General features: G+C 38.4%; 1 protein-coding gene across 2 annotated transcripts in view; it reads right to left on the bottom strand.

Moving 5' to 3' along the window:
- Nucleotides 1-14539, bottom strand: part of LOC141906705 (uncharacterized) — a 49640-nt gene that overhangs the window by 14779 nt on the left and 20322 nt on the right. For both annotated transcript variants that reach the window (XR_012619395.1, XM_074796007.1), the window contains exons 3-5: nucleotides 7622-7830; nucleotides 3845-4624; nucleotides 1666-2489 (exon numbers count right to left, since the gene is read on the bottom strand). Coding sequence is in view for 1 of the 2 variants with exons in the window: in XM_074796007.1 (XP_074652108.1) it covers nucleotides 1666-2489; nucleotides 3845-4624; nucleotides 7622-7830 (1813 nt within the window). In the remaining variant the exon portion in view is untranslated. The remainder of the gene's footprint in view (nucleotides 1-1665; nucleotides 2490-3844; nucleotides 4625-7621; nucleotides 7831-14539) is intronic.

Raw genomic sequence — 14539 nt, 5'->3', positions numbered from 1 at the left:
CCGAATCATCATCATCATCATCATCATCATCAATATCACAGACTTATGGAGGCCTGTTGAGGCCTATTGGTGTCCGGCTCGTTTGGTTATCAACATCAATTTAGGTGATATTAAAAATATTTCTCAATACAGCCATAGTTTGATCTGCACCTAGCCCATCTTAAAGATGGGCGTTATATGTTCTTTAGATCAGTTAGAATCGCAGTTTATCACTCGCAGTTCTTCAGTGGTACTGGCGTGTCTGAATCCTCACCACTGACAGTGCCTTTACTTTTTCTTGACATAATTTTACTTCACAAAAACTTTCCTTTTCAATATCACAATCTTAGTCAAGCGACGATAACTATGTTTTGAAACGTCAGAAACAGACGAACTGCACGCCCATGTTCCAACCGGAAGTTCAGATCCCGGTGATGCCTGTCCGGTGCTCGTGGTGCTTGAAGTGGGCCGGACCAGACCGGCGAACGGTGGCGGAGAACTAGCGATCCTCCTTGGAGAACGGAGTTGGGAAGCCGACCGTTCAAGTACAGCCGCCACCGCTCTAAACAGTTTGAAATAGAGACGTCGGTGGGCACGTTGGCCAAAACCGACAAATTTCTACTATTACGATCTTTTAGTTTTCGAGACTTATCTGCCTGAATTATCCGACCAACCCTCACAAATTTTGCAAGGATTAACCCTGTAGTAACTTTGACCCAATTTAAGCCTACACAACGTTGACAAAACGTGGTCGTCCCAGGCTCCCAGTAAATGACCACATCCCTGCCCACCACGATGCTGACCTTTAGGAGGGGGCAGCATAATTCATTCCATTAATCAATCAATTAATAATAATGAATCAAGTTAAATTAAATCAAATCAACTTATTCCGATAAAAGAGACCCCCAAACGGAACGCACTCACCGGTATGAGAGCAATAAGTCTCTCGACTTCCAAAATCCCTCGTAATATTTTGCGAAAAAATCCAAGCCCGTTCAACTGCAAGAACGCTAAGAAAAAAGATGACGCATTTTGCCGCTGGCTAAATGCAATACCACAGGGCTGGGTCATATAGAAAATCCATTGGCGATCAATCCAAATTTAGAAAATATTGGCAAAACTATAGGAAAGGGTACAGTACTCAACGGAAATACCAAATCAACTAAAGATTTCACAGAACTCGATCTTGAAATACAATTAAAATCTTCAAATGAAACCCGGAAGAAAAACAGTAGAAAATACCACGGGTTCACATAAACACCTGCAAAGCCAATCGTAGAGGAGACTTAGCTTTCTGATTGGCTTTTTAAACTGATATTTTTTTCGTTCAGATTTCCGCAAAAAACCTCCAGTGAATTTCAACAAGGCCATTTCTAAAACTCAGCCACTTAAGAATTGGAGAATGGATAACGCTTGAATGCATGATTTGTATGAATAATCAGTGGCACCAAGAAAAAGCCTTTCATCTGGATACCATGTCATTTAAATTTGCTCCATTTGTATCATATTAGGCTCAGCTAACGGCTGGCCTGATAAGACAATTCAAATGGTTTCCAAATAAAATGCAGAATAATCAACTCAAATCTAATCATAAAACCAATCCTTGGACAGGCTCTTTGCTGATTATTTTCATATAATATTAGTTTCTTAAGATCAATGAATAAACATTGTACCACAATCACATACCTGAAATGTCCCATCGGAAAAGACTGTGAATTCAGTAGGTGTGCTGGCACAATAGGAGGCGATATAAGCATCGGTGCAACTTGTTTTAAGTGATCTGAAGATGGCTCTGATGAAGATGATAGATGACTTCTTTGGTCAACAGATGATACGGGATAGCTTCTGTGCTCTGGTGATGATGCCAATGGAAGCTCTTTGACATCTGAAGGTAGAGTAGAAAGACTCTCCACCTCTGAACATGTTATAGGATGGCTCTGTAGCATGCCCCTAAGCCCTGTACATGATGTAGGAAGGCTCTTAAGTTCTGCAGATATTGCAGGAAGACTTCTAAGCTCTGTGGATGATGCAGGAAGGTTCCTCAGCTCTGGATATGATGTAGGTAGGTTCCTTAGTTCCGTAGATGATGTTGGAAGGCTCCTAACCTCAGTAGATGTCATAGGTAGGCTCATTTTGTCAAATGTTGGAAGATTTTCTGGCGAACATGACTGATTGCTTCTATTTGGATGCTCTAAGCTCTGATTAGTGAGTACTGATGTTACACTAGTAACTGGAGAACTGGATGCAGATGACATCATCCCACTATCCAACCAACCAGGTGGCTTCATCCGCTGTGTTTCAGTAGTCATGGCACCCATCTGGTCATCAGCCATATCAGGCAATACATCGTTGTCCAGTTGGAAATCTCGGTAAAATTCTAACTCTTCTGACCTGGTTTTGAGACGTAAATAACGTTCTTCTAAACCATGACTGAGTTCTACTTTCATGTCATGATGAGCTTTCTGATGGTACAACATACTTCCCTTTGCCTTGAACGCCTTTGCACAAATCTGCACATTAAAAAAGAAAAAAATTACAAATCTTCATAAATCAGGGTTTGTCGGGCAAAGAAAAAGTTACGAAGACCACTTTACTCATCGTCAGTCGAATGGTGGTCGGCATTTTTCAACAATGCCCCAAAATTGTGGATCAGTAAATCTACATAATCGTTTTATTCCTATGTTAAAAAAACCTGGTTGCATCAAATTTTTGGGATCTTTTAGCTCAAATTAAAGCATAAAAGTGAAAATGGAAGAGAAATAAAATTAAATTATATCTTAATTAGCTACTATCCAATGGGGATAGACAAGTATTCTGATCATGAATCAGATAACTGTAGCAGCAATGGACCAGATGAAAGGAAAAGGCAAGTTTTCATAATCTTACGACAAAAACTGGTCAGGGTTTGAGGATTGCTGATCTTCAGCTGGTGCCTAGGAGCTGGGCATTGATGAAGAAGCTTAGTGTTTGGCTATACCAGCCCAGAAGGCATTGCCAAAATGGAAACTGTAGGTGTGCAGTTGTACGCTATCTGATGTGAACCAATAAGCCTCTTTACAGTTTCCAGGTGCCATGTTTTTGGGTACCCACTGGGTCCGCATTGTTGAATTCTTTGTCCCTATTAACGTATTGAGTAACATCATAAAAACGTTAATTATCAGCTGAGTTCATCGATATTTTTACTTTGATTCTATCTTAATCCAATCCAGAGATATGAATGAAATAAGAAAATATAACAGGGGAACAATAGGGACCAAAAATTCAATAATGCGAACCCATCGGGTGCCCAAAACATGGCGTCTGGAAACTGTAAAAAGGCTTATTGTGGTAAAATAGGGGTTTTACATAGTTAAATAGACAAAGTGTGTGTCGTATAATCACCTGTAAAATACTATATTCAAGTGATAAATGATATAAGTAGGAGTTGTTTGTCAATTTGGCAGTCTGACATTTCTCATAGGTCATTCCTACTCTTATCCACCATGAATATCAAACCATTTAAGTCAGGGTAAAAAGTCATAGACGCCGAACAAGTCATGAGACTGACAGTGTTCGTGGTACAGGCTGATAAGGGCTGATCTACAAGCCATGAGCTCCAGAATACAGCGTAAAGGCCGACCAACAGGTTGTGAGGTTCAGACATAGATTTTGAGAATTGATTGTCACGTCAGATCGATATCGAAAAATTAATAGTTAGCATTCCACTTGTCTATATTTGGATAAAAAAGACACTCAACACATTATTATCATGCAGTGGATGCGAAAGGCTGCATATCTGGTTTTTGTAACAGCATAAAGCCATTGGTTCATATCGCTGCCAGGGAGGAGGCTGTATTGTGAAATCGTCCATGGAAATTGTACATACCTGGCATTTAAAAGGACGTTCACCTGTATGAACCAGCAGGTGGCGTTTTAAATCACTTGGTTTGAGACAAACTTTACCACAGTAGCGACATGTACGTCTCGTCTGTTGCCACGCTCTTCGCTCATCTTTTGTCATATTCAAGGGATAAATGGCACCGGAATCATTGCAGTCACGAGATTCAATATGAAATTTAGCACCGTTTATTATATCACTTGTCAATGATGCAGCTGCGGCAGCTGCACCGAGCAGTTCTAAACCATTGTTGGCTGCAACCATGGTACCAAGTAAATCTAATTCATTGTCAACGGTCACCATGTTATCGCCATTTCGATTACCGGTATTATTCACCAGACCTAGGTCGATGGCTCTCATGAATCTATCAACCTCAGGATGGCTGGTGTCCGGGTTTGAGTTGACTGTCTGGCTGGCATCCGGCTGTGAGACTATAATTGTTTCATCACTGTTGACAGATAATGAATCGATTTCAGCAACTTTCTCAATGAATTCATGTCCGTCTGCTCCCATTTTTACGATCACACTATCCCCTTTACCCTCTTCTGAATACATGATAAAGTTATTATTCGCAGTTTCTGATTTGAATTCTTTCTTAGTTTTTTCTATTTTACCATTACTTATTCGACTTGCGTTACGTTTCTTACTAAAAGTAAAAGTTCTCCTGCGTTTGTGGCGGTTGTATTTCTTATTTCGGTTCATGATGCCATGCGCTACCTCTTGGTGATAATGTAAGCTACCTTTCGTCTTGAACGCTTTATCACACAACTACAAAATTGAAATGTAAATGGTGATTAAGCAAGATCAGGAAAGCACGGATAATGTTACCCCTAAGCGAAGGGATTGGAAACAAAGTATTTATGATAAAGGATTGATATGAACTGAAATGGTCTTTTCAATTTCATTTCATTGAATTCCAGTATGAGTCCATAATATATGACACATAATTTGTGAATGCCTAATTGGCACTGCTCTGTGAAAGCTAAGTGTGTGAGGAAACTATAACATGGTTTCCGTTATTTATTTTTGGGAACAGCGTACCCAAAGTTTATCAAATATAATTGTTTACTCTTAAAATGATAAATATACACCGCACACATTTTTGTTTAGATATGATTTAGAATTCAAATTTATACCCAAGAATGTAAAAGTTGTGAAAATCACATTTCAAAAATGGTGGATGAAATTTTCCATGTTATTTCCAAACCCTATTTCCCTCCTAACAACAAAATATCAGCTGTATAGATCCATTGGTTACAATTTGTTACCCCAAGAGCTGACAGAAAGTTACTCAGTCAGGTCCATTCTATACGGACCGACACAGTTGATCCTGAAATGATCCTAGGATGAGGCAGTCTCGAATGGCCCCGGCCTGAAATTCACATGAAGTTACAAGTGGTAAATGCGTTAGAAGTATCGAGCCCAATATTATTTCTATAAGAATGATATTAGAGAACATGTGTGCAATGTGTAAATAAAGGACCAATGGTCCAGTGGCTTGCTAAACTGGTGTGAAGTAAAAAATTTGTCATGTATAGGCTAGGCCTACTAGTACACAAAAATTCATTTCATTGAAATAAAAAAAGAAAACATTTTTCAAAAAGGACTTGATTTTGGTCACTGACTTTTTAACTAGAATGAAATCTTCGAAAAGTTGATAATGGGAATTTTTGTCTGACAAAATAAATTTTCATTTAATTAATACATCCCTGGAATGACATATTAAACAACTAAAACTATGAGTGACCAAGTTTATGCAAATTTGAGGCCAGTGTCGACTGTTGATGAAATAAAAATTATCGACTGACATGGTTCTTAATAATATCACGATAGGATTGCTTTTATTAGGCGGGCAAGCTTACATCTTCACTCAAGGCAAATCGTTGTAACGCCCATCCTACAATGCGGCGCGCGTTAATGGCGACTGATTACATACGCGCAATGAACACGAGAGTATAAGGCTATAATGCCTACGCGACTGTACACGACTGCAAACGCTCATCACTGTGCCACGATTTACAAACTAATACAAATTATCAGGCTCCAAAACGGATAGAACATCAATAAAATGACTTCAAAAATTACTTTAACCGGGTCAACACAAATTACATATGACCGAGATTTTGGGGGGGTTTCGTCATTGAAAGCCCATAACTACTGAACAAAGTGTCAGCTCTTTATGAGATAAAGTTCTTCAAATAGGCAATTAGGCCTACAACCAAGAAGATATCGGGTGACTGATGAGGCCAATAGCAGTGAGGCAGAAGAAGGTAATTACTCAGTATGACATGACCGCCTCAGGATTTGTTAGCTCAGGCCGCGGCCTACGCAGGAATTCATGCTCCAACACCAATTCATGATAGCCTAGTGTCTCAACACCTCAGCTAATACTACCGGTTGTACCAAATCGAGGGTATATTCAAAGAGCATCGAATTTTAACATGTGTAATTTGGACAGTAAATGATGCTGCATAAAAAAATGTGCTCAAATAAATCGAATTTTTGACACTTTTTGGTTAATTTCTCAAAAAATATGAAACCCACGGCATTCAACTTTTTGCACCATAACGAAAAACAAATAACAAAATATATTTTGCTTAATCCGTTCAATTCGCCCATTAGTTGTGAAATTACAGGCTACTGAAACTGCGTTTGAGTGTGCTAAAAATAGCTTTGAACGTAGTGTATTAAGCATACAAACGATTATCAATCGGCCAGACCGTTGACATAGGCTCAGAAATTGATCAACAGTTGCGAGCTCTAGACCGGTTTCCCTTGTTGGCCATAATTTGAATAGCATCAACTTAATCTTTAATAGGGTTCTGCCCCAAGTACAGCCCTACTCGTGTATGGAGTGTTAAGAAAATTAGTCGACAACTGGACCTCTAGACTGTTAACGTTGTTTATCATGTCAGCCCCTGGTGGCCATAATGTGAACCACATCAACCCAATTTTTTATAAGGTTCTGTCCAAAGTGATACCATTAACGTTTTAACAGCCCCTGGTGACCAAAATATGAATCAATTCAACCCATTTTATAAAGGGTTCTGGCCCAAGGGATACCGTAGTTGTGCACCATGTTTCGGTCAGCAATTGCCGCCTCTAGACTGTTAATGTCGTTTTTCATGTCGGCCCCTGATGGCCATAAATTGAATCGAATCAACCCAATTTTAAGTAGGGTTCTGCTCAAAGTTATGCCCTAGTTATGTACCATTTTTGAAATAAATCAGTCATCAATTGCGGCCTCTAGACTGTTAAATCGTTTTTCATGTTGGCCCCTTGTGGCCATAATTTGTATTGACTTGACCCAATTTTAAATATGCTTTTGGCCAAAGTGATATCCTATTGGGTACCATGTTTGAAAACAATCGGTCACCAATTGCAGCCTCTAGGCTGTTAACGTTGTTTTTCATGTCGCCCCCTGGTGACCATAATTTGAATCGAATCGACCCAATTTTAGGTAGGGTTATTGCCCAAGTGATACCCTACTTTGTGTACCAAGTTTGAAAACAATCAGTCAACAATTGCCGCCTCTAGGCCGTTGACGTCACTTGGGGCGGCGACGTATTCAGACGCGGGTAAATCTATATGCTCCCTCTCAACTCTGGTTGAGCCAGGGCATAAAAACAATTTATTACGTTTTCACAATTTCTTATTAAGTGCTTATTACAATGTAACTGAAATGTTTTGCGAAAATGATATCTCAACATCTCAACTTTGAATATAGATAACAATTCAATTGGCACTTGACACAGCTTAACATACCTCGCAAGAGAATGGTTTTTCACCGGTATGCACACGAATATGACGCACTAGGTCAGCTGGACTTTTCTTCTTAGCTCCGCAATAAACACACGTTTTCTTACCATCGGTTACACGGTCAACAACCAATGGAAGTTGTGGTGGTTCCCTGAATTTGTAGATACCGCTGTGACTACGAGTTGTCCTCCGTACAACTGGTGTTGGTTCATCTTCTGAGAGGAAATAACGGAAAAGGAAAAGTTTGCTTTGAAATGAAAAGATAATGCTTAAAATGCTACAAAATGCTTATTATCACTCAGTACATAAAATGCAGGTAAAAGAAAAAGTGGCACTTCATTTGTCAAAATGCCAAAAATGATCTCACCCAATAGCAAACTAATCCATATATCGTTACAAAAGGTTATTTAATCAATCAATTTTTAAAAGGCACTTGCTATCAAAATTTTTCTTTCCACGATTACTAGACTAGATGAAACTGTACAAAATACAGAACAACCCGAGATCTCACTGATCGAAAAAAATCTCTCATTAGCCATAAATTAATCATTTATGTATCCTTCACTTCGTATATAATCTGATTTGATGAAATTTTATTCAATAAAATAAAATTGAATTGGGTTTTATGATTTTTGTTCAATAGCACAAAGTTGAATTGAATATGCAGAATATAAGTCTCAGCCTCTAGGTTACTCCCTAGGGATAAAATACAAAAAAAAATTAATTTATGTTGTTTAAGGCAATGACCCACAATTTCATGACAGGAAGCGATTCATAAAAATATATGACCCATCGCCCTTGGGCACCCGCTTGGGGTCGAAACCAAAAATGTCTCTATATTCTATAAGGCTTTGCCCACTGATCATTTGCCCAAGTTTCATATTGATCCAATCAAAACTTAGTACAAGAAACGATTCATAGAAATATAGGAAATATGATTTGAATGCGGAATAGAATAGAATTTTCTGAAATTTGCTCAATAAAACAAAATTGAATTGGATTTGCTGTTTTACCTTGGTCAATACAGTAACTAAGGGATCAGGGACACCATGCCCACTTGGGAAGTGGTTTCAGATGCTCAACAATCTAACAATTTTAATATTCAACGCCCCATCCAATGACCTTGAAACTCACCACAATCATAGAACATGCCAGCAGTTAGAATTTTGTAATTGATTGTGGTAACAAAATATGCCTAGTTACCAATATGATATTGAAATACTAAGTTATTCTACTATTCAACGCCCCCTGGTGGCCATATGCAAAGCCCAATGACCTTAAAACTCACCATAATTATAGAACATGTCATGAGCTACAACTTTGCAATTGATCATGGTAACAAGATATGCCTAGGCACCAATATAAAGAAATACTAAGTTATTCTACTATTCAACGCCCCCTAGTGACCATATAGAATAACTAATGTCCTTGAAACTCACCACAATCAAAGACCATGTCATGAGCTACAACTTTCCAATTGATTGTGGTAACAAAATATGCATAGGTACGAATATAATATAGAAATACTAAGTTATTGCATTGTTCAACGCCCCTGGTGGCCATATGCAAAAACCAATGACCTTGAAACTGACCACGATCATAGACCATGTCATGAGCTACACATTTCCAATTGATTGTGGTAACAAAATTTGCTTAAGTATCAATATGTGAGAAAACTTTCTTCCACCTACGAATGAGTTCTGATGACACCAATATGGCCGCCAATTGTGTCATAATTGCCTGATCAAATATACCTGTCTCGCGTATAAGAGATCCCTTTTCAAAGAATAGCCATCACAAATGGCAATGAAAAATGGCAAACCATTAGGAAGCTACAGGACTCAGGCCAAAATTGACAATTTTGAGCACAAAAAAGGTCACAGGACAGCCATCTCGAGTCCGATCGACCCAATTTTTCTCGTGCTGATGGGCCCTTGGGGGATACAAATATATATGAACGATCAAGGTACTTGATAAAAGCGTCTTCAAAATTTCCTTTGAAAACTTCAAAAATGTGTAAAAGTGCTGATTTTGGCTAACAACAATGGCTGCCAGTTGGCCATCTTGATTCTGACAGGGCCAGTTTTTGGGCTGAAGATGTATCTAGGGTAGATACATGTATGAACTAAATATCAAGACATTACCTTGAAGCGTCTTCAACACTTCCCAAAATAACTGGATTCCGTCCACGGACGTACGAACGACGGAAAAAAAGTGAATGCAATAGCCCGCTGGGACTAAAGTCCCAAGTGGGCTAAAAATGAATTGGATTCGATCTTTTTTTGCAGAATAAGATTTGATTGAATTTGCAGTCTGAGCACATGGCTCATTAGCATAACAATGTCATCCATCCGATTTGAGAAAAAGCTATTTTTCCCGGACTTCGCACAATTTTCAACATTTTCTGTAGTGCAAATAAAAATATTACTCCCAAAAATCAAATCAACTAAAGATTTCACAGAAATCAATATTGAAATACAATTTTAGATCTTAAAATAAAATCCGGAAGTAAAACAGCAGACGATACCGCGGGTTCACGTGAACGCCTGCTGATCGCTGCTGCTAAGCCAATCATAGAGGAGTCTTTGCTTTCTGATTGGCTTTTTAAAATATTTTTGTGATCAGATATTCGCGACCAAGCTCATATAAATTTCAATGAGGCGCTCTCAAAATTCAGCTACATAGGGGTTGGAGAATGGATAATGCTCTAATGAATGATTTGTATGAATATATGCTCAGTTGCACAGACAAAGAGCCTTTACTCTGGAAACCACGTCATTTAAATTCGCTCCATTTGTATAGTAATAGGCTCAGCCTACGGCAGGCCTAATAAAACTCAACTTAATGATTAGAAAACGAATAACTATGAATCTAAATAGCATAAAAGCCACAAATTTAATTCAACTTTTACCACTTTCAGTGAAATAATAGTCTAATTTTTAACAATATTTTTGTTTCCGTCAGAAATCAGTAGGCCTGAGTCAACAAAAATATGGACTTAAGGTCCACACACACACACACACACACACACACACACACACGCACACACGCACGCACACACACACACACAATAGGGGAATTGGGGGTCTGTGCATACAAGGGAAGGGGTATGTGGTTCTGTGAACGGTACGCACTGTATTGACTGTTGCACTCAAATTCTGCAATCAAATAAATCCAGGGGTTCATGGACACCATGACCACTGGGGAAGTAGTTTAAAATGCTCAACAATCAAATAATTTCAGTATTCAATGCCCCCTTGCGACCATTAACTAAAACCAATTACCTCTACACTCACCGTAATCATAATACATGGAACAAGCTAAAATTTTGCAAATGACTTGGATAACAAAATATGCCTAGGTACTAACATAATATGGAGATACTAACAGGGTTCATTGTGTTACTGCTGCCTCAAAAATACTGCCATTTACTGCTGGTCTGAAGGCAGGGATGAGAACCAGGGATTATGAAAAAAGCGGGACTTTCGACAAAAATTTCTGTGAATTACTGAAATTGCAGCTAAACTGCAACATAGGCACTAAGCTCAAAGTGGGGTTCCCAGTATGATTTCCTCAACAGCCTTGTTTCAATTCTAGATGGCAGCACGAACTGGTTATTTTTTCACGGTAGTTTATATTGGCAATACCAGATGGCAGCACATAACGAAAATCTTTGGGCGAAGTACCGTCGCATGCTGAAATATTCTTGTGAGCCGAAACATAATGCCAGACACAGCAAACCTTCACCCCCCCCCCATCAATTTCTCAACGGATCTGGACAATTCGGAAAGCTTGTTTTTTTTTTTTAATTTCTCATCACAAAAAAGCAGGAATCCCCCTGGCAGGCCCTTTTCACTGCCAGATGGATGCATTATCACTTCAGCCAGGAACTTATGAAGGATGAAGAACTCTTGAATTCAATATAACAAGGACTTTTTATTAAAATTACCAAAGTTTGCCACATAAGTATCGGACTAAATGTAAATTCAAAACTATAAAAAAACAAAACACAGAATTTGTGATTGGAGTACGATTTCGTTAGTAACTTATTGTTCGAGTACTGAGCCAGCATTCGTTCTTTCACCAGCAGAAACGACAGCGACACTAAAAAAACAAAACGAACATGGATTAACTAAATAGTAAAATAATCAATTGTAAAAGGTTGCTTTTCAGAAAGCGATGAAATATATTTGATTTTAGATTCAATAAAATTGGATTGAATTTGAATTGAATGATAGTCATTAAATTAACAATTTAGCTAAATTTTTCATAATAGGCCCAAATCTTAATCTGGATGATTCTTACAACAAGTTAATGCGCCCAAGTTTGTCGAAAGCAATCTATGGTGAATAAATAAGTACCATTTATCGACTATGGCAAAACCAGACTAATCGATGTTCCTTCGTTTTTCTTTTTAAATGTGGATTTTCACTGCACCTACTCCATTCGCCATTATTTCCAAATTCTTCACGCAGATTTTACACCGAAACTTGTATAGGCATATGTTGTTTGGCACCCGCTCGATCCAAATTATGTAGTCTGGGTGATAATCTTTGAATGACTATTTCCCCATTTTATAAGAAATTCGCAAACCACCGCCACTGAATAAGTGTGACAACGATAGAAGAAACCCTTCGCCGGTCGGATCGCTAAAAGATCATCACTGATTTTATTCAAACATGTTAATTGTGTTGTTTTCACTATTATCAAAACAACATCCGGGAAAATGTTGCCTTTTCAGAAATAAATTGCCCATGGGCAAAGTGTGGTTGACCTTGAAAGCTAGAGGTTGTTTGGAATAAGGGCATTGCTTGAAAAATCTTTTTAATTCGTGACTTCAAAGTTCCACAAGTTTATATTGTATTTTATCTTTCTTAAAGAATTATTTTGTAGTCAAATAAGACCAAAGATATACATTTGGTTACGGTCCACGTCCAAAAGTTTGTAGGGTACAGGTAGGCGTGGCAGGGAAATTATTTTTTATTTCAAAAAAAATATGTTTCACAATATGAAAAAAATATTCAAATAAGGCCATCCCAAAATAATTGTCTGTTTGCCGTAACACCGACTCAACTTTTCAGCATGAGTCGGTAGGTAAGAAAAATTTTTTTTGCTAAATTTTTGGGCAAAAAAAACAAATTTATCACCTTTTTACATGGAAACAATATCGCAAAAATCATCTACCTTGTGCACGGGAAATTTGTCTAATAGCGTAGATTTCGAGAATTATTCTAAAATTATAACTTCGTCCAGAGCGTCATCTCTGTGTTAAAAATGAAACAGTACATTGAATATGTGCGCGCTTTTACGTTACCAGCTTTAATATAGTCACTATAAGAATGAATGGCAGCTTATTGGAACACTGCCAGTTTCCTGGAAAACGTATACTAGGCCACACGTCAAGGCATGTTTTCACACGACGCACACTTGAATTCAAACATACGTAGCTCATACCTCGGCAGTGGGTCGGTCGGTCGGTCGGCCGTTTTTATCGAAAATAAAATTTATTTCAATGAATCCCAGAAAAAAGTTTTCACTTGGTAACTTTGAAGTCTGGTCGGTTGGGTAACGGCAAACAGACCATTATTTTTGGATGGCCTAAAATTCATATGATGTCACATATCAGAGGGTGGCTGAATATTGGGTCTTGGAAGCCTCTTCCAATGTTGGCCGAAGCTAAAATACCGGTACAGAAGAAATCGGCTATTAGATCGTTTTAAATCCTGGAATTTACCACTACAATATTCAGACCTCGACAGACCTTATAGTTTGCTGCTTAGCATTTTCAGGTCACAAGAAAATACAATTTATTACAAATTCTATCGAACAGAAAACACAGCACTCATCTTCTGCTACGATTATTCAGCCTATTTTCATGTCAAACGTGCACTCGTTACAGCATCACCCTTAGTAGTGTACTGTACGAGCTTAAGTGTGTGTCGTGTAGCACTCCGCGCGCACGTGGAGGCCTTGTGTAAGTGAATATTCGCTAACACCTCAATGTCAATCAAAACAATCACCGGGTATTAAAATGAAACAATACCTATGGCGGATGTGTGAAATAATTACATCCTCACCAGCAATGAGCATTTGAAATTCGCACGTAAACGGCACCTACTCCAATCAAACGTACGCCATTCAATGGCTTTCCCATAATTATTTAAGTAGCGCCGGAATTCCATGTATATCCCAAAAAAAGCCAATCCCATTTTCGCTCGTAGAGACGACGCCCCCCAATCAAGGTCATTGCAATTTTATACGCGACAGCTAAGAATTTTCCCGCTAAAAACAGTTTTTCGTAGAATTTTAACTCAGTTGATCATGTCATCGACGGAGTTTCGCCATGTCTTCAATCGCATCGATTATACGGCGTTTAAGCCGAGAACCAATGAAACAAATGCTCACATAAAAATGTACCGCGATTTTACATGAATTGGCTCAATGCCAACTTCATATCGCTGACAAAGGTAAACCAACAATCAAGAAATTGATTGACGTGTCTTTAAAATTTCCCATGAAAACTTGAAAAATGTGTAAAAAGTTTGGCCAACAACAATGCCTGCCAGTCGGCCATCTTGAATTTTACGGCGCCAGGCTGAAGATGTATCTTAGGTAGATATGTCTATAAACCAAAGAGATTACATCGAAGCGTCTTCAAAACATCCCAAAATAAAAGGATTCAGAAATCGGAATATGGGCCTACAAAATTCCTTTTTTGGTTGTGACAAAATTTAATTTGGAGACACTGGTCGTGATCTAAAAACCAGACTTTTGGAGCAAAAAGTAGATAAAATAAACCAATAAGGGGGTTGTCCATTTATTACGTACCCATCGTAGGGGGAGACGGGGTTTACTAAATTGCATACACGTTCGGTACGCACCATGAATGAATCGTGAGCATTCCCTGTATATGTCGTACATTGT

The sequence above is a fragment of the Tubulanus polymorphus genome, chromosome 6 (assembly GCF_964204645.1).
Source record: "Tubulanus polymorphus chromosome 6, tnTubPoly1.2, whole genome shotgun sequence".
NCBI classification, from domain to species: domain Eukaryota; kingdom Metazoa; phylum Nemertea; class Palaeonemertea; order Tubulaniformes; family Tubulanidae; genus Tubulanus; species Tubulanus polymorphus.
The sequence above is the reverse complement of the archived record's forward strand: the minus strand, read 5'-3'. Positions and strand labels throughout refer to the sequence as shown.